The 26,904-nt window shown below is 47.5% G+C and overlaps 2 protein-coding genes across 5 annotated transcripts in view; one reads left to right on the forward strand and one right to left on the reverse strand.

The window, feature by feature from the left end:
* Window positions 1-2,073: 2,073 nt before the first annotated feature.
* FAM72A (family with sequence similarity 72 member A) lies at window positions 2,074-6,543 on the reverse strand. Its single transcript, XM_032133396.1, has 4 exons — window positions 6,245-6,543; window positions 5,271-5,348; window positions 3,931-4,055; window positions 2,074-3,123 (listed from the first exon to the last, which is right to left on the reverse strand). Exons 1-4 carry the CDS (start codon window positions 6,394-6,396, stop codon window positions 3,029-3,031), a joined length of 450 nt encoding a protein of 149 aa, XP_031989287.1. The 5' UTR covers window positions 6,397-6,543; the 3' UTR covers window positions 2,074-3,028.
* Window positions 6,544-6,846: 303 nt separating this feature from the next.
* SRGAP2 (SLIT-ROBO Rho GTPase activating protein 2) overlaps window positions 6,847-26,904 on the forward strand; it is a 97,377-nt gene continuing 77,319 nt past the window's right edge. For 3 of the 4 annotated variants that reach the window (XM_032132732.1, XM_032132734.1, XM_032132736.1), the window contains exons 1-2: window positions 6,847-6,918; window positions 8,012-8,591. In XM_032132732.1, the coding sequence (XP_031988623.1) occupies window positions 8,525-8,591 (67 nt within the window). In that variant the 5' untranslated portion in view covers window positions 6,847-6,918; window positions 8,012-8,524. Of the gene's footprint in view, window positions 6,919-8,011; window positions 8,592-9,023; window positions 9,081-26,904 lie in introns of those variants that run through there. The other variant, XM_032132735.1, reaches the window with a different exon arrangement.

Consider the following 26,904-nt stretch of genomic DNA (forward strand, 5'->3'; position numbering starts at 1 on the left):
CTTTGGGATGAAGGGTGGCACATAAATGTGAGGTAATGATGAGGCTTTAGGCTGTGCTGGAATAAGGAAGAAGATTTAAATGGGCTTTTTCTCCCAGTAAGTCTTGTTTAATATGGAGAGGTATCAATCTGTCACCGTCTTGTTGTGACTTTCTCCGACCCCTCCAGCTGATTTTGTGCGCTGCGGGGAAGAAAATGGTTGGCCATCAGTAACAGAGTGATGGCACGGCTCCCTGTGACTCGAAAACCAAATTGAAGTTATTTATCCTCAGTGCCTTTTGGAATTCCACTTCCAAATGTTTTCAACCAAACAAGTCTGTGACCCTGAACCTACAAGTCTGTGTTGCACAAGATGTTAAAAACTGCTGGGCTCAGGTCTGGGGTGGCCAAGGAGATGCAGCCCATGGGCACAGAGGGATGGGCTCCAGCAGAACTCTCGGTGCCAGGAGAACTCTGGAGTCTTGCAGAAGCCCTGACTTGGAGTCTGAACTCTGGGACCTTTTGCCTGGTGCTCAGTCCCTACTAAACAACCCCCCATCTGATTAGAGATGCTTTAATTGCTCGCCTTGGTGATGAGCAGGAGGAAAGGCCTGAGGATGCGGTTCTTGTTTTTCAGCCTTGTGACTTCAGGGGCTGCACAGCAAAGATCACATCCAATTTCCCTGGGAAATCCTCGCCAAAAGGTGCAACAGCTCCTCCCGGATCAGCCTGACCACGGATCTGTCGTTGAATCCTGCTGATGCATCCATCCTGCGTATCTCCATTATCTGCCCAGGTGTGTTTTTATACCACAGGCCTGGCACCCACCCCCTCCAAGTGATCCACAGCAGGTTCCAGGGCTGTGCCACAGCACCGACACCTTGTATGTCAAAACACAGAGAGAAAACAAAGCAGAGACCTGAGCTGTTTATTTCAAACACAGCTTTGGGTGGGGTGAAGGACCTGGGAGTGTTTCCAGAAATATTGATCTGGTTTTGTGCCAATTTGGGGTTAAATCTGTCTATAACCGTGGTGATCCTTGGAAACTTAACCCCAGACTTCGGGGCTCTGTGAATGAGCTGCTGTGGCTTTAACACAAAGTGCTCAGTCAGTTCTTTTTTTAATTTCAGATAGAAAGGAGCAGCCCTGGACATGATTGATCACTTTGGTGACATTCATGACAGCTGGGGCAATAGGGGATGTTTGCATACTTTGTATATAATACCTACAGCTTCTTTATTGTCAACAAAAAAGGACTGAACTCCCTTAAAAGTTGGCTCATTCTTAATTTCCAGCTGATGAGGTGAAGTGTTTTAATTGCACAGGCCTGTTTGAGCGAGTCGATGGTAGAACTTCCAGTTCTGTGTGTACAGATAGGGAGCAAAAACAGAATTATGGACTTGAAGGGGAGGAATTCATCCTCTGCTTCCCTGTGGGAGAGGAGCTCTGCCCCTGCTGACTCAGGATGGTGAAGGTTATAAATGGCAAGTGCTGGGCTGGCAACAGGCACAACCACGTTTGAACTATTGTGTTGCTTATGCAAAACCAATCAGATGTATTTTTAGCTCATGAATTCTGCGGGGAAAAAAAATTTGAGGTGTCACCTTGCCAGCTTGATGCTGTAGTGATCACAGAAAGCTGGAAAAAATTGGGATATTGAGTTTTATAGAAGAGTTAACTAAGACAGAGGAGCTGTCAGGTTTGTCAGCCTAAAGTGATTTTATTTTTGGGTTGTCCAAAATAAATTCATAATACTAAAAGCCTAATTATTCCACTCCTTTAATCCAAGATGCCATTTCATTGTTGTGATTATCTGATATCGTCCATATTTATGACAGCCCTGAAGACTCTGGAGTCCAAAGCTTTTATTTCCTGGGCAGACACAACACAGGAATTCAAAACAAGACACACACATACAAATATACACCAATAAACACTTAATGCAGAAGAGGTAGTACCATTAATTAAGAAATAGATAACGAGCAGTGAAAATACTGAGACAATTCAGATCTGTCTTCATCACACCCCTTTCAAGTATCACAAGAGGCTGCAGGGAGGTTTATTGAAGTGTCCTCTGTTCTCTTACGTGATTTTACTTTGAGTTTTTTGTTGGTGGCCCTTAGGTGAGAAGCTGAAGGGGACAGTACTTAGTTCAGAAGTTAAATATCATGGTTTGTTAGCAACTCAGAAAATGAGCTTTGAATTCATTACCTACAGGAAGCAGATTGTCTGTGCACCTCAGGATGCAAGTTAGGCATGAACACCAAATATTTTACCTGATTTCTTTTTTTTTTTTTTGCTTTCTCTAAAAAGATCCAATTTCGTGACTGAGTTGTGTTTCGGAGAGGGGAAAAAAAAATATATTAAAGTGTATGGGTGTTATTGCTGCCCTGAAGGAAAACTCCAGCGTAGCCTTGAAGTTCTACTAAGAAACTGCAGAATTTAGGTTTTATCAGGGAGAAAAAAGATGAACTTGATCTCTGTGGAGACAGAATCCTGAAAGTATCGAAAAATAAAGACGGGAAGGCTCTAAGAGGCTTCCCAGTGCACATTTGGGAGCATCCTGGGATGCCTCAGGTGCAAAGAAGCTGCAGAGAGCAGGAGATCACAGAGCCAGAGCAGCAAAACTTGGAGCCACTTTGAACCACACGAGCTGAGCTCTTTCAGAACTCCCCCGACCTGGCAGATCATTCCTGAAGATTTTTTTGAACTGAAAGCAGCTGAGAGGTTTTGCTCTGTGAAAAGTGCTTTAGGGAAGAAGAAAGGAAGGATTATCAGCTGTTGAGGCTTAAGAATGAAAAGCAAAATAGAGCTCAGCAAATGCACTTTGTGTTTGCATTTCCAAGGTGCATCTCTGCTCAGGGGATACACACCAGGCAGATTCAGGAGTCCAAGGAAGGCTACAGCGAAAGAGAAGATTTTTAGGGATTGTTTTCCAGATTTCCTGGTTTTTTCTGTTGTTTAAGATCCGATGGGCCACCAGGTGAAATTAAATAAACCCAAACCAAACAGCCAGGCCACAAGTGGAGGGACGATCCTGCAGGTAACGTTTATCTGATGTACTCCTCCTCAGAGGTGCAGGACGTGTCTTCTTCTGTGCTTTCCTCCAGATCTGGCAAGTTGCCCCAGAGCAATACATCCACACCTGGTGGGGAGGAGACAAAAGAGGGGGGGGGGAAAGGTATTTTTGGATTGTGACCTTATATTTAAGTTGCACAACTGTTTATTGTGAGAGAAAATAATCCTTGCAAAACCCGGGAAGTCACGTTCATGATGAATAAATCTATTTTCTGTCTTCCTTCAAAGTGATCTTGGGAGTGTTGTTGCTTATTTTTTTCAGCCCTGTTCAGAGGATAAATCCCTGCCCACAGAAGTATTTAGATAACCAATTCAGGCAGCTATTGATAAGCCCCTCCTGACTGATTTATTTGTGAGCAGCATCGACCCGAGGCACAGGTGACACTGCAAGGTTTGGGCAGGGAGTTGCCCTGGGGATTTATCAGGGAGCTGTGCATTCCTGAGGGCTGCAGCCCTGCCAGACATTTGGCATCCATCCCACCAGGATGCAAGTCCAGCTAAGGAGGACTCACTTAGGGAGGGTCAAAGTGACAACGTGACTCACCCAAAAAAAGAGATGCCCCTGGACAGCTGCCTGACAGCCCAGTGAAGCCACCCCCAGCACTATAAATAAACCCGTGTTTATACTGGTGGTGGTCTTGCTGCAGAAAATCCTGACTCCTGTCCACAGAGGGGAGAGGGTAAGGTCAATTTACGCCGAAATTCTCTTTTACAACTGCCTCCCCCCGAGTGGTTTTCTAGATCAGCAGCACTTCCTCGTGCCTCCATATGCCAGCCTCCCTCCATATGCTTGGGCTATATCGGGATGCCTCGTTAGGATCGGGAATCAGGGCTTCAGGGAAGGGAAAGGGAAGGAAACAAACTTGTCCCTCACCAGAAGGGTCGAGCCTGTTGATGCCAAACACTGCCTGGCTGTGGAACATCCAGAAGTGGCCGTTGTTGCAGGACAGCAGGCAGGGCTTGCAGGGACAAATCACGTGGTAGCCAACAACGTTCCCACTGGAAAGGCAAGGGGAATAATGAGCCTGGGGAAAAGCTGGGTGTTGGTGGCTTTTTCCGGCTCTGATTAAATAGCCCCAGTGCCAGACCATTATGTAATGCACTGGTTTTGATAGGGTTAAGGGAACAGGGTTAAACAAGCATCTTAAATATTTAGGGGACAGCTGTCAGGAGTTACGGAATATCTGAGTTTTAGATCTTTGGCACATAAAGCGTTTAGTAACCTGAATTGTGTAACCCAGATTAGTTTACATACCAACAAATGCTGGTGGATTTCTTTATTTATTTTCCTTCAGAAGGCCAGTGATTCCAACCAGCAAAGAAGTTCATCACACCCAAAATCCCCCTGTACACAAGCACCGTGCACGGGAGGGTACCAGCAGCAGGAGTAATGGGACTGAGAATTATGGAATGGTTTGGGTTGGAAGGGACCTTAAAGCCCATCCAATCCCACCCCTGCCATGGGCAGGGACACCTTCCACTGTCTCAGGCTGCTCCAACCTGGCCGTGGACACTTCAGGGATGGGGCAGCCACAGCTGCTCTGGGCCAGATTATTGAAGCCTTATCAACTCTCCTAGATCAAAACCATAACAACCATTTTTCCATGTGTTCCGATGAGATACTTCTGTTTCTCTGCTTCTGTCTAAAAACCAAAATATTGTGTCCCTATCACAACCTGCCATTGTTCAAATCTGAGGAAGGTAAAAATCGTGATTACGGAGCTGAAAGAATTCTCTCAGATAACTGTGAGCTATTTGAGAGTTGTTGTTTTCACCCTTAAATATCAGGCATTAATAAGGAGGATAAAAGAACTCCAAGAACTTTAGCGACAGCATGTTCCATCTGCTCCCAACAACTCGATCTGCCAAGAGGATGTTCTATTAATTAGAATATGAGTAACTGCTGCTTGCTGGGGCCTTATTCACAGAGCTCTCTGAGTGTTGAGGCAGACATTTAATCAGGCAGGTGGCACACAAGCTTTCCCAGAGACTCAGCCTCCTGACAAGGTTGTCACATTTCCGCTGGGGACTCGCACAGAAATACCCTGGCAGCCTTGCCCAGGAGCGGTGGGCTGAGTTTCTCCACAGCAGCATTAAATCTGCAGCAGAGAACGCAATCTGTTCGCTCGTCCTGTAACTCCTGCGCTGCGGGAGGTGAGGGCGAGGAGGAGAAACAGGGCTGGCACACGGCGGTGTCACCACTTGTGTCCTCACCACTTCAGACAGGCGATGTTCTTCAGCTTGCATTTGCAGATTTCAGTGAAGTAGCAGCTTCCGATGAAATCAACAGTTCTGGAGGAAGGAAATTCACAGAAGTTTAGAGCTGCTGCGATTACAACTGCAGTGTTACAATAACACCGGTCTGAAGTCACTACAAAGTGATGCTGCCATTGGTCCTGTGTGGTTTAAACTTCCCGAGGCCACACGGTGCCATTTTCCTTTTGACTATCAGCCGTACTCATACGGAAACTTTAAAAAGAGACCCACGTGACATTGCACGAGTATCAAAAATCCTCTTAAAATAGCCCAAAAGAGCAGAGCTTCCCTTGGTACTCAGAGGCTCTCAGGCTCAGCGTGGCACTGTCAGTCAGATCCCCGATTACAGACATCGCCCCAGCTCCTGCCAAATCCCAGCTCAGAAACAGAACAATACCTTAGAGGCTGTGATGTTTAAAACCAAACCTTTGATTCCTTATCTCCTCTCCAACCCATACTTTCTGATTACCATGTCATTTCACAATCTGATTTCCTTACTATTCAAATCTCGCTATGGGAAAGCAGCAGAGAGCCGACTTGGGGGAGAGTCCTGGCAGCAGTGACAGATCAGGTTTGTTCTGTTTGCGGGTCTTTATTTCAAATTCTAATCTTCGCTTCGCAAAGGAGCGGGAGGAGCTTCCCGTGGCCGCTGAGCCGGTGCCATCCCTACGGATGGATGAAATTGGAGTTTGGATTTGCCCTGCACGGGACAGCCTCGCTCTTTGCCATCCCGCCGTGGCTTCCCCTGGGCTGGAGATGTAGGGATGGGGTGAACCCTTGTGTTTTGTGGGGCTGCTTTCCCGGTGACAGCGGGGTTTGGAGTGATGCTGAGAACCCTCCAGCCGCGTCACCCCGCTCGGCCGTGCCCCCCGGCGCTGACAGTACCCCGACCCCCGGTGCGACACACCCTTTCCCCCCTTCCCGGTGCTTACCCCGAGGGCGGGATGTCGGTGGAGTAGAGGTCGGTGTCGGTGTCCGCCAGCAGCACCGCCTGCATGCCCCGCGAGCTCAGCACCTGCCGGCAGAACCGGCAGCACAGCACGCTCACGCACCGGTCCTCGAAGGTGCAGCCGCTGGAGGACATGGCGGGTGGGACCCTGATCCTGTCCCGGTCCCGTCCCGATCCCGATCCCGGTCCCGATCCGGTGCCGGTCCCGTTCCGCTCCGGCGCCAACGGCCACGCTCCCACCTGTCAGTTTGAATTCCCGACCGCGCCCTCCCATTGGGCGCCGCAGGCCACGCCCACCACCATTGAAAAACCCGGTGGCTCCACCCCTCCCGCCTGGCTATTGGTGAGAAGGCGCACCCCGCCTCGCTTCTACTGGTCACACCGGCTGTCACTCACACCCTCGCCCCGCCCCTGCGCCGCTCTCGGCCGGCGGGGCGGTGCCACGGGCGCCAAGCGGCGGGAAGAGGGGGCGGGCTCATCTTGGGGACGGCAATGTCTGATTGGTTGTGATGCCCGTCGCTCATGCCTAGCGCGCCGCGCCCATTGGCCGAGGCGCTGGGCGGGGCGGGGCGGTGGCGGGCCGGTGCGGGGGACCGGGCGGCGGGCGCCAGCGGCCGGAGGACGCCCGGCTGCGGGAGGCGGCTCCGCAGCGCCCAGGTAATCGCCCCGGCCGCCCGCCCGACCCCCGGCCCTCCCGTGCCACCCCCCCGGCGGGCCGCGAGCAGCCCTCCGCCGCCGGCCCCGCCGCCTCCCCGGCACCCCGAGCCGCGTCCCCCCAGCCCCGGCCCCCCCCCGGGACCCCCCCACGCTTCCTCTCCCCGCCGCTCGCATTGTTCTTCCCGGGCGGGATGCGGATCCGGTGGGTGCCGTGTTTATTTATTTCTTCCTCCCCTACGCGCATCTTCCGCGGGGGGCTGCAGCAGCGCGCCCTCCCTCCTTCCCCACTCCCAAAAAAAGGGGGAAAAAATACCAATTGAAAAGAAAAGACGGCGGAAAAGTTGTGTCCCGCCCCGCACAGCGCAGCGGGCCCTGGAAGAAACCCTAAATCACCCCCAAAAAAACCCCGAAGAGGGAGAAGCTGCGGGCGGAGCCGCCCGGCGGGGGCGCGCCCCGTGTGCCCGGGGCTGCAGGGCGGCCGCCGGTGGGGCCGAGCCCGCGGTCAGCGGGGGATGCTGCGGGAGCCGCGTCCCGGGGGAGCCCCGCAGCCCGAGGAGCCCCCACATCCCCGGGAGCCGCTCCCCAAGGAGCTCCCGTTTCCCAAAGGAGCCCCGTTCCCCTGGGAGCCGCTCTCCGAACAGCCTCCGCACCCCCCCCGGGACCCGCTCCCGAAATTCTCCGCCGGGACCCGCACCCCAAGTTAACCCGAACTCTCCCGGGAGCCGCATCCCAGAGGAGCCCCCTGCTTCCCAAACCATCCCCCGTTCCCCCGGGAGCCGCACCCCAAATCACCCCCCGGGACTCGCTCCCTGAATTCCCCCCGGTTCCCCGGGACCTGCACCCCAAATTGTCCCCGGGAGCCGCATCCCAAAGGAGCGGCTGTGCCCAGACCATCGCCCGGGTCCCCCGTTGTAGGCGTGTTCCCTCGGTCACCTGGCCGGGCTGCGGTTGGAACCTCACGCTGCCGCTGCTCAAAGGACGATTTGCAATGTCAGGGTGTCAGGGCAGCTTTGCTTCCCATCACAGATTTGGGCTGCGAGCTGTAATTTTCTAAATATATATTTATTATTGTTATTATTTCTTGTATTTGCAGGCAAGCAAACCAAAGCAAACGGCTGCTTCTCCTCTGCTGCTGCTCTCGTTTGGGATTTGATTTGCATCATCTCTGAGCCCATTAAAAGAAAGAAATTAAAAAAAAAAAAAAAAGAGAAGAGGGGGGAAAAAAAAAAAAGGGCAAACCAAACCCGCATAAAACATGTGCGGAAGGACTTCCACTCCCCGGCTGTGCTATTAAGGATCAGGAAGAGCCTTTGGGGGCTGCAGGATCTCGCTAGGCTGATGCTGCTGCTCAAGGATTTGGTGCAGGGAGACAAAACTGCTGCCTCTTCCATCCGCTGATCTCAACATCTGCATTTTCCTGCTGCTGTGCTCCCTCTCACACCCTCTCTCCATGGACTGATTTTTTTATTTTTTTCCCTTTTTGCGGGGGGGAGGGAAGGACGAGCAGAAAGCCAAGGCATCGTGCTGAGAGGAGCGAAAATTGCCTTTATAGCTCGTGTTCTGGTGGATCTCTTTCGAGGTTATTCAGCTTTTTGGAAAAGAAAACATGACGTCGCCAGCAAAATTCAAAAAGGATAAGGAGATCATAGCCGAATATGACACTCAAGTTAAAGGTAAGGAATGGTTTTATTTCTACCCCTTTGGCTATCGCAAGCCTGGCTCGCAATTGTAGGAGTTTGCAGTGGATGTTTGGGTGGGGAAGAGGGAAATCATTTGCAGATTGCCTGGAATTTGCAGGGCTTTTTTCGTAATACAAAGCTGGGTCGGGTTTGCAGCGCCGTGTCTTGTCCCCATGGGGTAGTTCCTGCTTTGGTGTTGCCCTTTTTAAGGTACCACAGCGGGGGCTTTTTAGGGAATACACACGTTTTTGAGTTCGGGGAGATCCATATTTTCCTGCCTGCCGTTCTGAAAGGCGGCTTTGCATGTGAAATACGAGAGGCAGGGAATTGCTTTTTAATCCTCTGCCTGTCATGGGAATCTTTGAACAATCTGTGCAGTGTCAGAGGAGCATATTTCCACTGCTGCTGATGGGGGACTGTGCTCGAGGGTCCCTGGGAAGCTGTTTGTGCTAGAAACTTCCATTATTCGGGATTTCGCTCGGGGTGAGTCCATAATATTCCCTGCCTGCTTTTCCTTGCCGTGCTGGAGTGTAACACCTCGAGGCTGCGGTGTGGGTGTGGGTGTACACACATACAGAAATGCACACACTTAGCAATGAATAAAACTCGTGCAGCAGCGTTATTCCCATCATCCCAGGGAATAATCAATGGGTTTAAACAGCACCTTTTGCAATGACCATGCAAGTCCTCTGCAGAATTCAGCTGGCTGGGTTTCAGGCCATCATGTGCCCTAGGTTAAAAAAAATAAAAGATGGTGAAATGCCCCCCTGAGCTGCTTATTTTTGCGAAGTTTTCGGGATCATATGCATTTAAAAGAATAATTAGGGCTTGTGCATGGCGTGATACGTCGCTGCTAGGAAGTTACGAGATTCAGTGATTTATCTAATTGGTTAAAACTTGCTTGGTATGCTCAGAGCAGGCAGGAAAGATGGCCTTCGGGCAGGGTTGATTGAGTTAAATCAATGCAATTTGAAAAAAAGAAAGCCAGATTTAAATCTGAGTAGGAAACCTAGATTAAAATTGACAATTAAGATATTGTTTTGCAATTAGGTGCTCGGTTATTTTTCCTGCTGGGGAAGGGGGGGGCTGCTTGTTGGTTGCAAATCATTAGAACATGTTGTCCTACAAGGCATGTCCTACACTGACCCCAGTGCCCTGGACCTAGAAGCAGTTTGGGTATTTATGTTGAAAAATGCTTATTTGAGCAAATATGAAGCTGTGTAAGAGTTTATCTTGATTATTTTTTTTTTAATTTTGAGGTTCTTAAAGTTAGAAATGGAGAAGAGCGTGTTTCTCTTTTACTGGTTTAGTTTCTATTCCTGTTTTCGAGCTGTCTTTGGAACTGGGAATTGCAGTCAGTGTAAAATTAGAGGCTTGTAGGTTCTTTCATTATTTACCCCATCAAAATGAGCGTGATAGATCCGAGCTTGCAGTCACAATATTTGGGAATAATACGGAAGCGAGGCTTTAGAATTAGCAAAGCGCATCCTCTCACCTCTCAGCTCTCGCATGAATTAGAAACCTTTCCCTTCCTTTTCAGGCAAGAGACCAGGAAAATGGGAAGGAGCCTTCCTTGTAGCTGCCAGAACTCAGCTCATCTCTGGAGGTGCTTGTGCAAAGGGCTGTCAATTCACCTGGAAATGTGCTCCCAAAAGTGGATCGCAGTAGTGGCACATGGGTTTATGGTTTTTTTGGCTTTTTGGCCTTATAAAATGTTGCTCTCTTAGATATGGGAAGTTAAGGAGGCCGGAAGTGTGTGAAGGGATCAGGAGGAGCTGGGAGAAGGGGGTTTCCTTCCTGAATTAGTGGTGAGGGCAGCGAGGAGTTCACCTCGGGATGCTCGTCCCTCTCCCAGCGCAGGGACCGCAGGAGTGGGGAAGGAGGTGCTGATCCATCTCTTGTCCTCCTTGGGAGGGAGGTGTAGAGGGACCAGGCAGCTCAGAAATGCACAGGACAGTCCTGTAACCACCCTGTCCCACATCCTCTCCTTTATTTCAGAGGGGGAGCTTTCCTTTGCCACCTGGCATCGACTTTTCGGGAGCTGCTTTGACAATGGGGATCGTTCTTGCCCTGCCTTTAGGTACCAACTTTGGGGGGAGACTTTACTCCTTTTAAAACACCACAAACCTTGCTTTACATCCCACAGATACCTCGGTTCCGAGCTGGATAGTGCTGTGATTCCTTAGGGAATGTCTCACCTGTAATTCCAGGGATGTGCTGGTCTCTCCATCGCAGTGGCAAGATGAGATGGGCTAAATCCACTGAAATGCACAGCTGTGGTGATGCTGCCTCGTCACCAAACATACCAAGGTCCTTCCAGGAAGATTCTGGTGTCCTGGTCAAATTCTGCCCTTGATTGTGGGAATGGCGTGGAAATGCTGTTAGCTCTGGTGGAGGCTGTTTGATATCTTTTCCCGGTGTTGGGAAGTGGAGCAGTGCTTGTGGGGGTGAGGTGAATCACGTGTTGGAGTGCTGCACGAATTGTGAGGTGGCATCTGCTTCTCTGATGAGAAAACTCGGATATTTTTTGCTGGCATTTAGAAACTTAGGGCGTTTTTTTTGCTTCCCTCTGTCCTGGCTCTGTGCTGGGAGCTGTGTTTAGAGGCTTCGTTTAAAACCCTTAATCCACAAACACCTCCTTAAGCACTTTAAATGATTGCTAATGGAATGATGGAGCTTTGTTTAAAAATTTAATAGCCTTAAGTGGTTAATCAGAAACCATTTAAAGAATGGCTTGATTAATAGATCATCGCTATGCAAAATTTTTGATTTTCTGTTGCTGAATGAGCTTGGTGTTTTTTATTGAAAAAGGGGTAGCAGGGCAAAGGATCATGGAATGGTTTGGGTTGGGAGGGACCTTAAAGCTCAGCTCATGGGCAGGGACACCTTTCACTATCCCAGGTTGCTCCAAGCCCTGTCCAGCCTGGCCTTGGGCACTTCCAGGGATGGGGCGTGGATGAATGAAACTTTTTCTTCTCCTTAACCACGAGCTTTAGGTGTTTGTTGTCTCCCAGCAGCCACATCTCTGCCTCTTTTGGCTTGGAATTGGCTCTTCCTGTGGTTTGTATGTGTGGGGAGATCAACACTTGAATGAAATGAGTTTCTGGAGTTGAAGACTTTGAACCAAAGTTGCTGTGCAGCGGTCAGGGGGCGTGGAGGGAACGAGAGGTTCCTTCCTGGTGACCTGTCCACCGTGGCTGAGGTCAGGCTGTGCATCTGTGGACGTGGCTGGAACCAGGCTGGATAAAGCTTTGAGTTCTTGGTCTGACCCTGTGACTGACCACCAGAGGATGTGCTGGGTGACCTGGATTTGCCCAGTGATCCCACGGCCTCCAGCATCTGGAGGTTCAGCTACAAACCTGCTCTTCTCTAGAAGGGAATTGACCCCCAGAGGTGCCCACACACGTTGATTTTCCCCAACACCTGCACTGACCTTGAGTCTTTCTCCATTGGTTCCATGGTTTGTCCTCTCTGCTCCTGGAGAGGGTCCCACAGTTACTGGGCTCTTCCCGTGGGACTCCTTGGAGTGCCTCTTTCTGAGGAAACTCCAGCATGGCTCCGTGTCAAGCAGTGGGAATTCTCCTGCCAGGACGGCCCGGGTTCGGCCGGGGAGGGAAGCGCTGCTTTGATACCTCCCCGGGCCGTGTGCCCACAGGGACTGGGAGCCCTGTGAAGCTGCAAAGTGAGGTTCCGTGGGCTCCATATGGAGCCTTTGATATCTCAAGCTCATCCCCTTGTCTGGATTGTCTCTCCCAATTCCTTTGTGCAAGTTGTGGGAAGGCAGAGATAATTAATTTGTGCTGTGCAGTGCGTGCCATGTGAGATTGGGATGCTGCCGCTGTGTGCCTGAGCAAGGACTGCCGGGCTGTTTTTTGGTTTAATATATTAAATTGGAGTGTACACTTGCTGAGGAAAGAAAAGCCAGTGATTTATCTCTTAATTCTCCTTTTCTTTCTCCTCGTATCCCACGAGAGCCTTATATTTAATTAGTTTGTATAAAGCTTCAGTAAATAGCTCCATGGTTTGAGCTGCAGAAATTTAATACTGACATTTTTTTACTCAGCGAGGGCTCATAAACCACTTCTGTCCTTGAGGAGTCACTAGCAAAGGTTAAAATGCATCTCTTGCAGATCTTGCAGCCCAGCCCAAAAAGTGCTAAAAATATGACAAATGGATGAGGTAACTTACAGCAGGAGCAAGCAGAGCCCAGAGGTGGCTGCGTGGTTGCTGAGCTGAGTTTGTCTTTGCTAAGGGAAGATTCCTGATAAGAACAACTTCAGGCAACCTCCCAGCTGCCATCACACTCGGGCTACTGAAATGTCTAAAACTTTCCTTTAAACCTCCCCAAAATGGCTGATAAATTTCGGATAAGTCCCTTTTTCCTCTCTGGGTTGAACATCTGAGAGTGTGTTTGATCTGATTGTGATTTTTTGCTTTAAATGCTGTGTGGAAATCTCATTTGTATGGTCCATCTTCCTGAGGGATGCTTGGCAGTTTTTAATCCTGGTGAACTCTCTGGAGTGGTCCAGCCCTTCTGGGTGTGAAAGATTGCAGAAGTAGCTGTGACGGGGTCAGCAGCTGTAATTTGGGGGGGTGGAAGGGAAGTGTGATGATTTGGACCAAAAATTGGCATTTCCCTCAATAGCTGCAGGGTTTGTTTTTTTTTTACAGAACTGTCTTCAGATTTTTAGATCACTCAGCTGAAATCACTGTCATGAATTTTACTGCTGTACCTGTGCATTTTGGGATTTTTCAGTGGTGTTGATGTTACATGTAAATTTGATTCTTCTTTTGTGTTCATCTCCTGTTCAGGTCCCCGGGTTGGTCACTGCACACTGTGACTGATCCTTGCACCACTTGGGTGGGGATTCCCAGAGTTTTTAATAAACCCTGTAAAGAGACTTTTCAGCCACTCACCCCGGTGTGGTTGAGTGAAATAGTCCTGAATTCTGATATTTTGACTCTGTACGGGTTGGATTAACGTTCCCATTTAAAATGTAAAACTACCTTTTAAGGGGTTTTTGCAGTTAATCACGGCTCTGTGCCTGTAAGTGATTCCATTTGTTTGCAACAATGACTTGCTCCAAACTCCGGCTCTGGAATTGCTGTGGAATCATCTGGTTTTCTGCAGTTCCTGATAGTGCTAATCCCTTGAGTTTTGGAGCTGGATTGGGCCAGCCAAGCAGCCTTGGTGCCAGAAAGGGGGAAGGGGGCGTTGGGAGACTGCCTTGATGTTCCAGCAATAGTTTGTGTTTTTGTGTCCAGCTCCTGCTAATGGATTATTAATGAGGATGGAAAGAGGTGAAAGAATGCAGAGTCTGCCGTCCTTCCTTTCCAGCTCCAAAATCCCTCTTTTGCAGTTTCTTCAGGTGTTGGAAGGCTGGAGACCAAAGCTGACCAGACCACTCCATCCTCTTAAGTGCTTCAGTTCCCTCCAAAAGCAGAAGGAACTGCCAGTGTAACTCCAGTAGGATTCTATAAAAAGTTTACTGGTAACAGCCAGTTTTCCCTGACTCCCAGCTAAGGGACAGGACATTTTTCCTTAGCTCGAAGTGATTTCCTTTGTGGTGAGCTTACAAATTAGTATCTTTCCCTTTTCCTGTCAGTTAAAAGGCTCGAATCCTCTTTTATTCTTTTGCTTTTAAATCCTTACTCATTTTTTTTGGCCATTTTGGGGATTTACTTGGAAGAGTCTCTCTGCCTGGTGAACTTTTTTCAGCTGTCGTTATGAAGAGTGAAAAATCTGAACCTTTGTTGAGATGGAAAGTATGTTCAAACACATGTTCCCTTGAATGGCTTTCGCTCTGCCATGCACAGTTGATATTCATTACTCAGGACTTTATTTAGTTCATTTTTCGGTATGACTTTCACAGATTTCATGGTTTCTCTCTGAGAATTCCTATGACATCACGGGTGTCCTGCTCTTGGAATGCTGTCAGTGTTTGGGAGGCAATGGGTGCCAATGCAGTTGTGGGATTTGCTGCGGGATAAAAGGTGGAAGAAAATGGGAGAAAGAGTCTTGACCTGGCAGTAATTCCATCAGTAGAGAGCAGTCTCCATTTCTACTTTCTCTCCCTTTCTTCCAAAATTGCAATACTCCAGGAGACAAAACAGGACGTTCTTTCTGTGAAATCCCTGGATAAGGGTCATCGAAACTCTTGATGTGTTTAAAGTCACAAACCCTATGGACGTAAAGTGAGGGAGCTCAACTGGTGTTTTTCCAAGTAGATGCTGTAAATGGATTGGAACCATTTAAAACATTTTAATTTTTTGCCATCAAAGTAACTATTTGCTGTTGTTAAACTCGAAATCTTCTGACCCAGTTGTTTTGCTTTGAGTTGAGAGTTAATCATAGCTTCTCTGAAGGTGTTGCTAAATGTGGTACAGAGATTCTTAGATCTTTAAGTGTTTCCAGCAATGCTTCACGTTGGTTTGTGTGAAATGGGCTGAATTAGGCCAGGGGAGCAGCCTTATCCTGTGGCACATGAGCAGCTCCTGGCTTTTTGACTCTTGAGAAGGAGCCAAATAACCAGATTAACTCTAAATTTTAATCTCCAGCCCTGAAGTGCTGCAGCAGGGTGAGCTGGGCGGTGCTACTACATCTGACATTGGTTTTGGGTTGGTTTTGTTTTTTGGTTTTTTTTTTTCTTAAATCATAGTGCTTTCCAGAAAGAGCCTCTTGGTTCAAGCAGGGAAGGATTTTTGGTTTGTTTCTGTACCGCTGTCATTGGACGATGGTTTTCCTGCAGGGAGGAAACCATGGAACGATGCAATTTATAGATGGGGAGTGCTTGCAAATTGAACCTCCTTAAAATAACGACAGTTGTTGCCTGGGAATGAGTCCCTGAGTGTGTCTTGGGCCAGCAGCCCAGGCCCACTGCAGGGCATGCTCTAAATTTGGGAATTTAGGTGGGAAATTCCACAATACCCTTTTCTTCATGCAAGTTCGCCCTGGAGCAGGGCTCTTGCTGTTCTTCTGCTCTATGTGGTACCAAAAGACATTTTATGTGATTATTCTGCTTTTAGGGAAAAAAAAAAATAGGAGTTATTCACATATTTCATTAGCACTGCTTGTTTTATTAAAATATAGGGAATTTTTTGGGATAGGATTATGCATCCAAGAAACTTCCACTCATCAGCCAGACACAATTCCTCGGTCTGGGCAGAGCTGTGGCAACCACGGCCAGCTGGTGGCTGGTGGGGGCTCCCTGGCATGTGACAATTCTCCTTCTTCCACCCCAGTTCCCCTGGGAAGGGCTGGAGGAAGCTGTCTCAAGTGTTTTCCTGGGAAATCACAACTGTGAGGAGTGAACTCCTCCTGAGCAGTCGGTGGCACTGTGAATAACCATCCCTGAGTGGAAATGAAGCTTGCTGGAAAGCTGGTGCTCTTCCACCTTCCTGGAAGGCAGAGCTGGATCAAGTGCCTGTAAAGCAGAATGAGGGAATTGTTTGGATTTGCCAAGATGCTGAGATGCCTTCCTGCTGCCAGGGCTGCCTTCCTGACAGGGGCACTGGGCAAATCCACTGTCAAAGTTTTCTCTAGGTATCTATTTTTAAATTTATTTATCTATTTATTATTTTGGTTATTGGTAGATGTAAATTCACACCTTTGATCCATAAAGCAAATTATCATGGGTGTGTTTTGATGAGTCCCATGAGCCTGAAAGCCCAGGACAGAAAAACACATAAATGAAGCAGCTGGTGTTGCTGTGAGGGGAAAAAAAAAGTCTCAATTTTTGTTAATCTGTGCAGGGGATGAAGGAATGAGTGACAATGACAAACCAGAGTGGGGAGGTGCAGATCCCCGAGCAGGCCTGTGGAGGTTTTGCCCCAGTGTTTGATAAGCAGTCGCTCAGAAATGGAATAAATGAGCATCCCTGTGAAGTGGTTTTGGAAAGGAGCCTGGCTGTGCTTTGGTCTCTTTAATGAATGTAACCCTTCCTAACTTTTCTGTGTTCTCTCCATCTGGTGAAGGAGGAAGAGGCTTCATCCCAGCTCCCCTTTAAAAAAATACCAGTAAACCACCAGTATTTGTGCTCCTTGTGCCCGTGTGTGTCCCAGCTCCACGGGGAGGGACGCAGCGCTGCAGAAGGATGCTGAAACAGGAACAAAAGGCTCTGCCAGTGAACGACTTTAAAGTGTGCAGCTGGAAAAGGGAGGGAGAAATGCAGCACTGCAAAGGTCACAGGATACACTGATGATGTTTGGATGGAAACTCAACTTGCTATGAATGAAATTGTGCTCTCGTGTTTTCCCCCTGGAGCTGGAATGTCTAAAAACTCTGGATACTCCTTGTTCTGTTTCTTTTTCTTTTTTTGCCTTTTCTTTTTTCGGCATTTGTGAGTTGTGCTGTAGAAATGAAAAACAAAATGGGAAACAGGGAGGATGGACAGCGCCCACAGACACGCTGGGAGAGGCTTAAATATTCTGAGCTCTGCCAGGTTCATCAGAGCTGTGACATTACTGGGTTCTGGTTATTTGCAAGTCAAAATTTTGTCTCTGCTGAGTTGTGTGAGGTTCCTTAGCAGGGAACTTGTGTTGGCAAAGATTTCAGCTCTGCTGACCAGGGTTGTTGGATAAACTCAGAACTTGGGCTGAGCACCCCTTGGAGTTTTGAACCCCTTGAGTGTTGATTTTATTTCCTCTGTGTGTGTGTGTGTGTGAGTGCTCATTGCTGGGTGCTAAATTGCCTCTTCTCCCTCCTTATGCCATCCAGATTGCCTGTGTTTGCTCTGAGGTTGGTTTGAACTTTCATCAATCCATATGCTGGTGTTACCTTCCATTATATAATTAATTTCTGACTGTAATGATAAATTAATTTACATAAAAGTGTAAGAGAGAACTTTTTATTTAGGCCAGTTGTCTAATGCCAAACACATTTATAACCATTGTCTTCATACTTAAGGAATTAATCTTAATTTCAGCTTTATGCCAAATTATTTCCCCCATCACAGTGAACTTTATAGAATATAGCTGGGAAGGGCTCCTTGCATCCGTTAATTTCCACTTTTCACACTTTCTCCCTGGAAATCTTGGCTAAAAATGCTCCCCACTAAACGTGTCCATGGAAACTCAGGTGGTAGTTTGGTTTCAGTTTTAAATCAGGAAAAAATTCTGGCCCTGGCTCCTCTGGAAAATCCCTACAGGTAGAGCTTTCGTTTATGTCTTGAAAGCAGTGACAGCTTTTGGCAGTGAAGGAAGTGTTTTGGTTTGGTTTTGTTGGGGGTTTTTGTTTTATTTTGCTCTGAAACTCGGAGCTGTTTTCTGGTGAACACCCTGAACAGTTGGCCATTCTTGCTGTGATTTATCCATTTGCTGCTTGGCTGCTCCTGACTCCTGGATTTGCTTGTCCTTCCTGAAGTGAGAGGCTCAGAACTGGACCCAGATCCGAGGCTCCATCAGTATTTTGGGAAGGAACGAGACAAACCCATATGCAGGGATGAGAGCTGATGTTGTTTTTCTGCTGCTGGAGGTTCCTCCAGAGCGCAGCATCTGTAACTTGTGAATTCCACAATAAACACTGGCTGGGAGCTGGAGGAGCAGCTATAATTTTCTCCGAGCTCTGTTGCCTTTTCCAGCTCCCTCACATCGTTTGCAGTGGTTTTAGGATTAGGCTTCATGCAAATACTTCCCATTGTACCCCACCCTCTCCCAAACCCAGAGCAGCTCCACCAGCTGCCATGGTTGGGATGAAAGTGCTGCTAATTTGCTGTTACCTTTAATTTAAGGATTCTGCATCTTGGGGGAGGCTTGCTGTGGTCCTTGCCGTAAGGAGTTATTTATATGTTGACTGTTTAAACACATTTATCAGTCCCAAAAGATCGATGCCTCTCCTTTCAAGGAGGAGGCTGCTTTGAGATCCTGCATGGAGAGGTGTGTGCAGGGCATGGGAAGAGTAAGTAGATTTTTATTATTTTTTTTTAATGAAAGCCATCAGCGTCCAGCCAGCCCTGCCTGGGCTGTCTTGTGGGGAGGTTGTGCTGTGTTTGCAGAATGACTCTGAATCTTTGACAGCGATAGGAAGAATAAATCCAGCTCTGGGAAGTACAAGGAAAACAGGTTCCTTTTCCCTCCCAGCCTCTTTCTTTTATTGCTTCTTGTCGTGTGCTTCCCTCAAAGCTGATTTTGTTAACAAAGCAAAGATCCCCCTGAAGTCTCACTGCTCCTGCTTATGGCAATAACACCAAAATCTGTTGACCATGAATTTTTTTAGAGCACAAGTGCTCATTTCTCTTACAGAGGGTGGGTTCTATCAGATGGTAGGAAAGCACTTTTGGTTTCACATTTTTATCAATCCGTGTATGAAGTATTTATTTATCTAGCTTTGTTTTGAAGAAGCCCAAGCACAATGTTCTTCTCAATGCACTAAAGAGCTCTTCAGCTGGATCACAGATTTCTTGAAGTTTATATTTCGTTACTGTATCACTGTCTAAATTTCACTTAACATCTTAGCTATGCTTAGGTTTTGGTCTCCCTTGTCTCTTAGTGTAAGTGAGAGAGTTTATACATGATATATAATAGTTAAAATTGAGAACTCTTGCATCTTCGATGCTTGAAAAACCCAAGAAACCCAAAAGCCAGGGTTGCCTTTTGGAGAATTCTGATTCTGAAACTTCCTGTGGCTCATTTTAAGCATTATAAATGTTCTCTCTCAGCTACCTTAAAGCCAAATTATCAAATTATTGGTGGGTATAACTGCATGTGCATTTATAGCATCCATGCAATAACAATTTACTTTCTTTTTCCTTTAAAATTAAATCCCTTTTCCTTTTGAAAAAATTATTTATGATCATTGAAAGAGCATCCAGTTGAAACCAGCCTTTGTTCTGGTGTGAGAGTGTCAGAGCTTTGTGGGAGCTGGTTTTTTCCCTTGGCTGAGGGCAGGGATCCTCCTGCCCTTGATCCAGATCTTTTTTAGGAGTCTGTGTTCCCCGAGTCCCTGAACTGGGGCTTTCAGCACATGCTGCTCAGCCATTGTGTTCCAAGCAGCCCGAAAGTAGGTGAGGAGATTAAATGGTAGTGAATTACTCGAAATGGCCTAAATCAAGGTCTCTGGTGAGATTTATGGGATTCAGTTACACATCTTGAAACATGTTGAGAGAACACTGAACTTTTTAAAATCTTTTTTTTTTTTGTCTGGCAGTGCAGCCTGCGTGGCTGGACAGGATGTGCCTCTTCTTGTCAAGAAAAATGACTTGGACACAGGAGATAACTGCACTTTTACAGTGCTTTTACTTTGTGATTTTTTTGTTCCTCTGGTTTTTTGGAGGGGACAGAAGGACAAATCCCAGGGTGATGCTGAATGAGGTGTCTGTCCAGCCAAGGGTGCTCCCTGGATCAGCTGGAAACAGGGAGAGGGGGATGCAGCTCATCCCTCAAATAAAACTGACTGCAAAGAACAATCAGAAACAGCTCCGTGAATGAGTCAGAACTTCGTACAGTCTGGAATCAGATTGTCAGGAAGCTGGAATGTGTCTGCAGTTATCCCTTCCTTTGATTCCTCTCTCCCTTCACTTTTCCCCCCCCCCTCCCTGATTCCTGCTGTTTTGGGGATTAAGATGGAAATAAACACTCCCCTGAAATCTCCCAACACAAACAAACAGGTTTGCTATTTTTAAACGCCAGTTTTTTGTGATTCTCCCAAAGTTCTTTTTGCTCCGCTGGGATTGAGTTCGAGTGGCTGTTTTCTTTGAGTTTTATTTTTAGGAGTGGAAGGCTTGTGTGAACTTCAGTGCTGGCAAAGATACTGCTTTGCCAGTCCTAGATGTCAAATTTATCTTTTAAAACTTTGAAATTTTTTCAGCTGCCAAGAAGAAGGGACCAGGTGAGAATGTGAAGGATGCTCATTTTGCCACCTCCTGCACTGGGACTGTGTTGCCACTTCTGTGCATCTGTGAGGAACCCTTAGTGTTGAAGCCAACCTTCCACTCTCCCACTGAGGCTAAGCCTTGGGAAGAGTTTGAATTTAAACAGGAGGAAGTTTGTGAATGTTAAATATATTTTTTTATGGGGTAGAGCAAGCACAGCAAACTATTTGTGATTGCCTGTCCTTTCCTGGTGTAGAACAGGCTCTGTTTCCTTGGAGTGGGCTCCCTCATTCCTGGGGGATGGATTTTTGGGGTGTTTGTGGGGAAGAGGAAACAGAAGATTCCCTGTGGTGCTGCAGAGAGCTTCTCCTTGTTTTTAGTGCCTGGTGCTGGGAATTCTCTCCTGCTTTCTGACCTGTTTTGCCCAGCAAGAGGAGGGACAGGCAGCTCCTTTCTCGGTGCCCCCACAGGCTGTTAACCCAGCTGAAGGTGTTGATGCCTGGCTTTTGTTGGCATCTGGGAGTAGAACACGCAGGGAAAACGCTGCAGAGCAATCGGATGTGTTGGAGGAAGGGGAAAAGTGTGTCAGGAGCAAAGAGAAATCCACTTTGCCCTGGCAATAGTTAGGCTGGACTTGGAATTTCAGCGAGTGCCTGGTTCCTTGGTGATTTCATTTTCTGCGTGCCAGGGCTTGGTTTGAGGTCAGGCTGTTCATCCCAGTGTTTTCTGCAGACTGGGAGTTCTCTGCTAGTGGTGGCACTGGGGATGGCTTCTATTACTGATGGCAAATTGGTTAATAACGTGGTTACTCTAAATAAACTAATAGTGCAGACAGGGTGTCTTTGTATTTTTCTACACCTACTATTAATTTGCTGGCATGGAGATTTTATTTTTGGGTTAATTTTAGTTCTCTTGCTCAGCCAGATGCAGCTTTTTTGAGCATAAATTCTGTAACCATCCACTCAATCCTTTGGAGAGTTGTGACAGCAAGCAGTGATTCTTCCCTAGAAAGGCTTAAAATGCCATTTAATACTCCAGGCTCATGGCCTGAACTCACCAAGCTGCTTGTTAATGGCTTAATTGCTGTCATTTTGATTTGGGTAGAGGTTATTTTCAGTTTTCTCCCGTTGGCAGGGTTGTTCTAGATGAAGTCAGAAGTCCAGTGAGCGCAGCAAGTGGAAGAGAACTCATCAGTGAGTGCATTTTTGAGGGCTGCTTTCTTTTTTCTTTGCTTGCTAAAGAGGTTCCTTGATGATATTTTCTTTAATACACCGTTCACATGCAGCAAATGGGGAAGAAGCAAAACCCAGTTTCATGCACGAGAAGTCGGCGTGGATGACTCAACCTTCATCTTTTATAGGTCCTGATTCAAATTCATTCCCTGTTTGTAGCAGTGGAAATGTCACCAAATGTTCCCACTGTTGGGAGGGCTGGGAGTGACTCCTGCCTCGGTGCTGGAGTGCTCCAAGCTGCCAAAGGTGGTGGGCTCCGGCTCCTCCTGGCAGCTCCGGGAGAGAAATGGGAGCCTGGATGCAGAGTGGGAGGATGAATCACTTTTCTGTTCCTTTTGGACCCAAAGTGGAGCCAGGAGGAGCTTTTGGCTCTGCACAGCTGCAGATAGAAGGAGAAATCCTGCCTAGGATTTGCAGATGTCTTAGGAGCACCGAGGTGCTGATGGGGCTCCTGGGGCTTGAGTAACGTGGGATTTTTTTAAAGGCTGATATTTCTGTGACAATTACAAATCACAGCAATTAATGTTTATAGAAATTGCCTGAGTCCATGGCTTTATTTTTGTTAATGGGATATCATTCACAAAGAATTAAGAAGTCGTGCTGAGATGAGCAGCATCCCTGGGCACTGGCATTTATTCCCAGCGTGTGCCTGCTGGTTTTGATATATTTGGATTTCCTTGCCAGTGGTAGAGGCTAGCTGGTGTTGTTCTGTTCTTGGAAAGCAGAGTGGCTGCTGATTTCAGCTTCTGTGCTGTGTGGTTTTGTGATTGACCCAGTACCTGTTGTCTTTGTCAGTGTAGGAATGATGCTGGATCAGTGGGATTTTAGTAATTCAAGGTGGTTCAGGAAATTCAATGGAAAATTGACCCTCACTATTTGAAACCCCAGCAATGTGCCAGAGGAGCACCCGAATGATCTCTGTACAGCCCCCAGCCAGGTAATTCAGTGGAAAATTCAGGTAATTCAGTGGAAAATCACGGGATTGTGGCTCAGTGCAGGCACACTTGGAGCAGTGTACCTGGGATATATTTTTACTGTGTGAGCACAGTTCACTGTGCATCTCTGTGCTGTAAATCTCTGTGCCTTTGTCTGTCAGGGATAGTCTTTAAAACCTTATCCAGATTGGAAAAGGAGGTGGCCTGGAGGCAGCAGCAGCCAGCTCCTGTTGGGAAGGTGGCACTTCATGGTCTGGGTGACACGGTGGGGATCGGTCACAGCCTGGACTTGAGGATCCTGGAGGTCTTTTCCAACCTGAATGTCGTGTGATCCTGTGAAGGAGCTGGTGGCTCATGGATGTGCTTCTTGTCCTGTGCAGCTCTCCATGCCTGCGCTGGTGTTTTCTCTCAGCAAGTTCTCCTCTCCTGTTGTTTTTAGCCACAAACTCCACTCTGCACTGAGCGGGCAGAGCTTTAAAATCCCCAATCTCAAGACTGCCTCGGCTCTGACTTCCCAGCCAGACATCCAAGGAGAAGCTGTTTCAGGCTTTAAATAGCTCTGGCAGGGAGGTGGACAGGAGCACACAATGTGGCCGTGGGGCTCTGGGCTATTCTTAGCGGACAATGGCCGGAATGAAAAGCCGCGGCCGCTGCAGCACGTTTGGGCCATTGTGTGCTGTGATGTTTTCAATTCCGAGAGCCACAGGTCCTTCAGCATCTTCTCCTCATATTGGAGACCTCTCACTGTTTTTCTTTGCTGGGGAGAGTGGAGCTTCTGAAGGGAAATGGCTCCTGAGAGGAGACCCCAGCGTGCCACAGGAGGAGCAGCCTTGTCATCTGTCGTTGACGCAATTTTGAAAAGAGGGAACTGAAACCTCTTCAGGAAAGAATTTTCTGTTCGTTCTATTTTGAGTGTGTTGTGAAATCAAGGAAAGTACAAGCTGATCTGAAATTTAAATTGGGATGGTTGTGGATGCTGCAGCAGGAGTCAATGCTTGAAGTGTGTGGTGGCATGGCGAGTGTGCCCATCGGGCAGTTTGGGTTGGAGCTCTCCTCTTGGAGGATGGTATCTGAAATCCCCTCTACAAAGGACAGGTGGAAGAAGTAGTTTCTCTTACAGCTTTATTTTTAAGGGCAGAGTTGTTTTTTTTTAAGGCGAGGAAGCTGCCACATGCTTCTGCTTCCAGTGGCTGCCACAGGGGAAGCAGCTGCTGCCACCAGGCACCTCGACCCCTTCCTCTGCAGCCTCTCGAGTTTGAGGAAGGTAATTTGCATTGCTGAGTGGTGTGGCTGATGCAAGCTGCATCGGTGTGAGCCCAGTCCTTCTGTCCATCATCTGCAAGGCTGCTCAGTGTCACTGTGCCTAAAAAGGAAGTTTTTCAAGTCGGGCTGAGGTGGGGAACTGGAGAGGACCAGGCTGTCTTCAGATTGATTGGCTTGACTTCCTTCCCATGCAGTGGTTTCTTAGCTACACTTCAGGAGATTAAAAGCTGGACATCCTGTTCTAGGGGAGGCTTTACCCCTCTGGCTTGCTGTCTGGGTTACTTGGATGTGGGAATGCTGTGAGGATGGGTGCCTTATGCTTATCTCGTTAATTCCCAGTCCAGCACAGAGCACGCTTCCAGCCACGCTGTGGGACAGCCAAGTGTAACGTCAGCAGTGGTGCTGTGAAACGCAGGGGGTTTGCTTCAAATTCCTTTTTGTCTGCCCTGGCTGCAGCAGCGTGTGTAATTCAGGGCGTTAAAGCTTGCACACGGACTCTCCCTTGCTGCAGAGCATCTGTACTTGCTGTGTAATCCATGTTCTTCACGCAAATGACTGTGTCCAGGGTTTGTTGGTGGGTTTTTTTTTTAACCATAATTTTATTCCTTTTTAATTACAGCATCCTCTGCAGATGTTGGAGTGTCATAAAAATGAAATGTGGAAATGAATGCAAAGTTGTCATGGCTTGCTCCAGATTCTGGGTAGTAATTAAGCTGTCGGGGAGTAGTGGAAAGTTTGTCTGCTTTATCTGTGTGTCCTTTGGCAAATGACCTCTGGGCTCGTTAATGGGAAAGGCAAATGTGCAATGAGCTGGATCCAGTGCCTTGGCTGGATCAGCGTGTCTGCTTTGGCAGATAAAGGATAAAAACTCCCCTGGATAATCAAGTCCAAGATTTGGGGGGTTATTTAATAGCTGGAGCCATTGCTGATTGCTGTCAGGGGAAATTGAGGTAGAAATGAGCAAGAATACCCTGAGTATTTTTTCTTTCTGGTTGGTAGGAGGGAGCAGTGGCACAGTGTTAGTGCTGGGAGATTGCTGGTGTAACTGGGAAAAGCAGCTGGTGAATTGGACAAACGGGTCCAGAACTGGCTTAAGAGGGACAGGACCAGCTCTCAGACCTAACAGTGACCTGATCCGTTCATATCTCTGGAGACTCTGAAGGACTTGAGGCTGCCTGGAACCCCCGGTGCATGATCTGCTCTTGGGTTTTATAGCTGGAAAAGCTGGAAGGTGAAAAGATAAGCCGTAAGTGGATCCCAGAAGGATCCACGTTTCCTCCCCTCTGTCTGCTTTTAAAGATTTTTCTGGCTGTCTCTAACACGTTCGACAGATCATTTTGTGTAATCCTGTCTGGCAATTTGTTTCAAGATGTTGGGTTTTTTTTTTTAAAGCTCTTGTCTGAATGTTTTGTCCAGATGGTCTCAGTGTGAGTCAGACTGGAAGGTGCAGGGGCTTGCTTTGATAAGGTTACTCGCTCTGTTCGGAGAGTTGATGGCTTTATGGGAGTGAAAAAACAGATCTCTCATGTTAATGGGAAATTACCATTCAGGCTTTTACAAAACAAAAATAGGACCAGAGCATCTGAAGCTTTCACTGCTCATTTCCCTCTGTAAGTTATTCTGATGTTCCTGTGAAAGTGTTGGATTTTAAATGGTGCTAACAAATCCATCTGTCCTGGCTCTTCCCAGGAATGTGTCTCCATAGTAAATAAAGGTCCACCACCATGAGAATTTACAAATGTCAGTCACAGCTTAATGGCATCAATGATTTATATACCTAACGAGCAATAAGAGCTTATGAAATGTCGTGTATTGATAATTCATAATTCTGCTGTGCCAATAACTGGATTTCCTAAGTTATCTGAGATGTTGTCAGCATATAAATCAAATTTAAATAAGTTTTATTGAAAGTTACATGTGTAACTTTCTCAATGGAGGTTTTACTACTCCATTTATTTGTGTGTTCAGTATTGTTAAGATAATGTAGACCTTCCTGACACAGGCTTTTGCTAAGTATAGATATTTCCAACAAAACCCCTAAACCCAAACCAGATGCTCATCATTTTGTGCATAATAATGAGATTGAGAAACACGGATATCCCAGGCTTGGTTGGATCTCTGGATAAACTGGCTCTGGAGGAAGTTTCCTTTCTCTCACTCCGTGTTTTTTCCTCAGGGAGGATGGAGAAACTTCCCTCACTAACCTGACCCTGGGTTTGCCCTGAAACTGCGCTGGTTGATCCAGGAATCCCTGGGCTCTCCGAAGCCTCCTGGCGATTTCTGGCCTGTCTGTGCTGGGCTGTTGGGCTGGTTGGTTGATTTTGGGTGTGTTGTTTTCAGTCCCTGCGCAGTGAACCAACACAAACATTCCCAGTGCCGGGGCTGGCAGAGGAGCTGTGGCGGAGCCTTTGCTCCCGTTCCGTGTTGATTTTGGCCAGGGTTGTCCCCAGCTCGTTCAGGGGCTCCTCTGGCACATGGCTGGGCCTTCAAACATGCAGGGTAAATAAGTCACACCCATTGCAGCAGTCAGTGGGTTACGTGTGCTCGCGTTTCCTCCTGTCCAAGTGGCTTTGATAAATCTGAATTCAAACTTGAGCAGCCTGGGCTGGTGGAGGTGTCCCTGCCCATGGAACCAGATGGGCTTTAAGGTCCCTTCCAATCTGAACCAGCCTGGGATTCTATGAATATGAAATTTGAATTTTTTTTTTTTTTTTCTTTTTAGTGCTGATTTCTAGGGGCTGAACTACACCGTGCTGGTGTAGTGGCATTAAGCCAGTGAAAAGTGAAGTGAGTTAATCAGGGCTCAGGTCAAGCTTGACCTGTGCAGAGGAGACCCAAACCAGCACTTTTCCTGCCAGGATCAGCCTGGAGAATGCAGTATGTGATGCTTCATTTCAGGGAATACTGTGTTGACTCTGTTATTCAGCTGGTGCTGGGAATCCACATTAGTGCCTGGATCTGTGTCTCGTGCTCTGGCTTCAAGTTATTCTAAGTTTTATTTGTACAAATATGTGTAAAATACAGGGGTGTTTCTCCCTTTGACACCTAGTGGATGACTGCAGTTCGTGTG

The sequence above is a fragment of the Corvus moneduloides genome, chromosome 24 (assembly GCF_009650955.1).
Source record: "Corvus moneduloides isolate bCorMon1 chromosome 24, bCorMon1.pri, whole genome shotgun sequence".
Classification (NCBI taxonomy): Eukaryota; Metazoa; Chordata; class Aves; order Passeriformes; family Corvidae; genus Corvus; species Corvus moneduloides.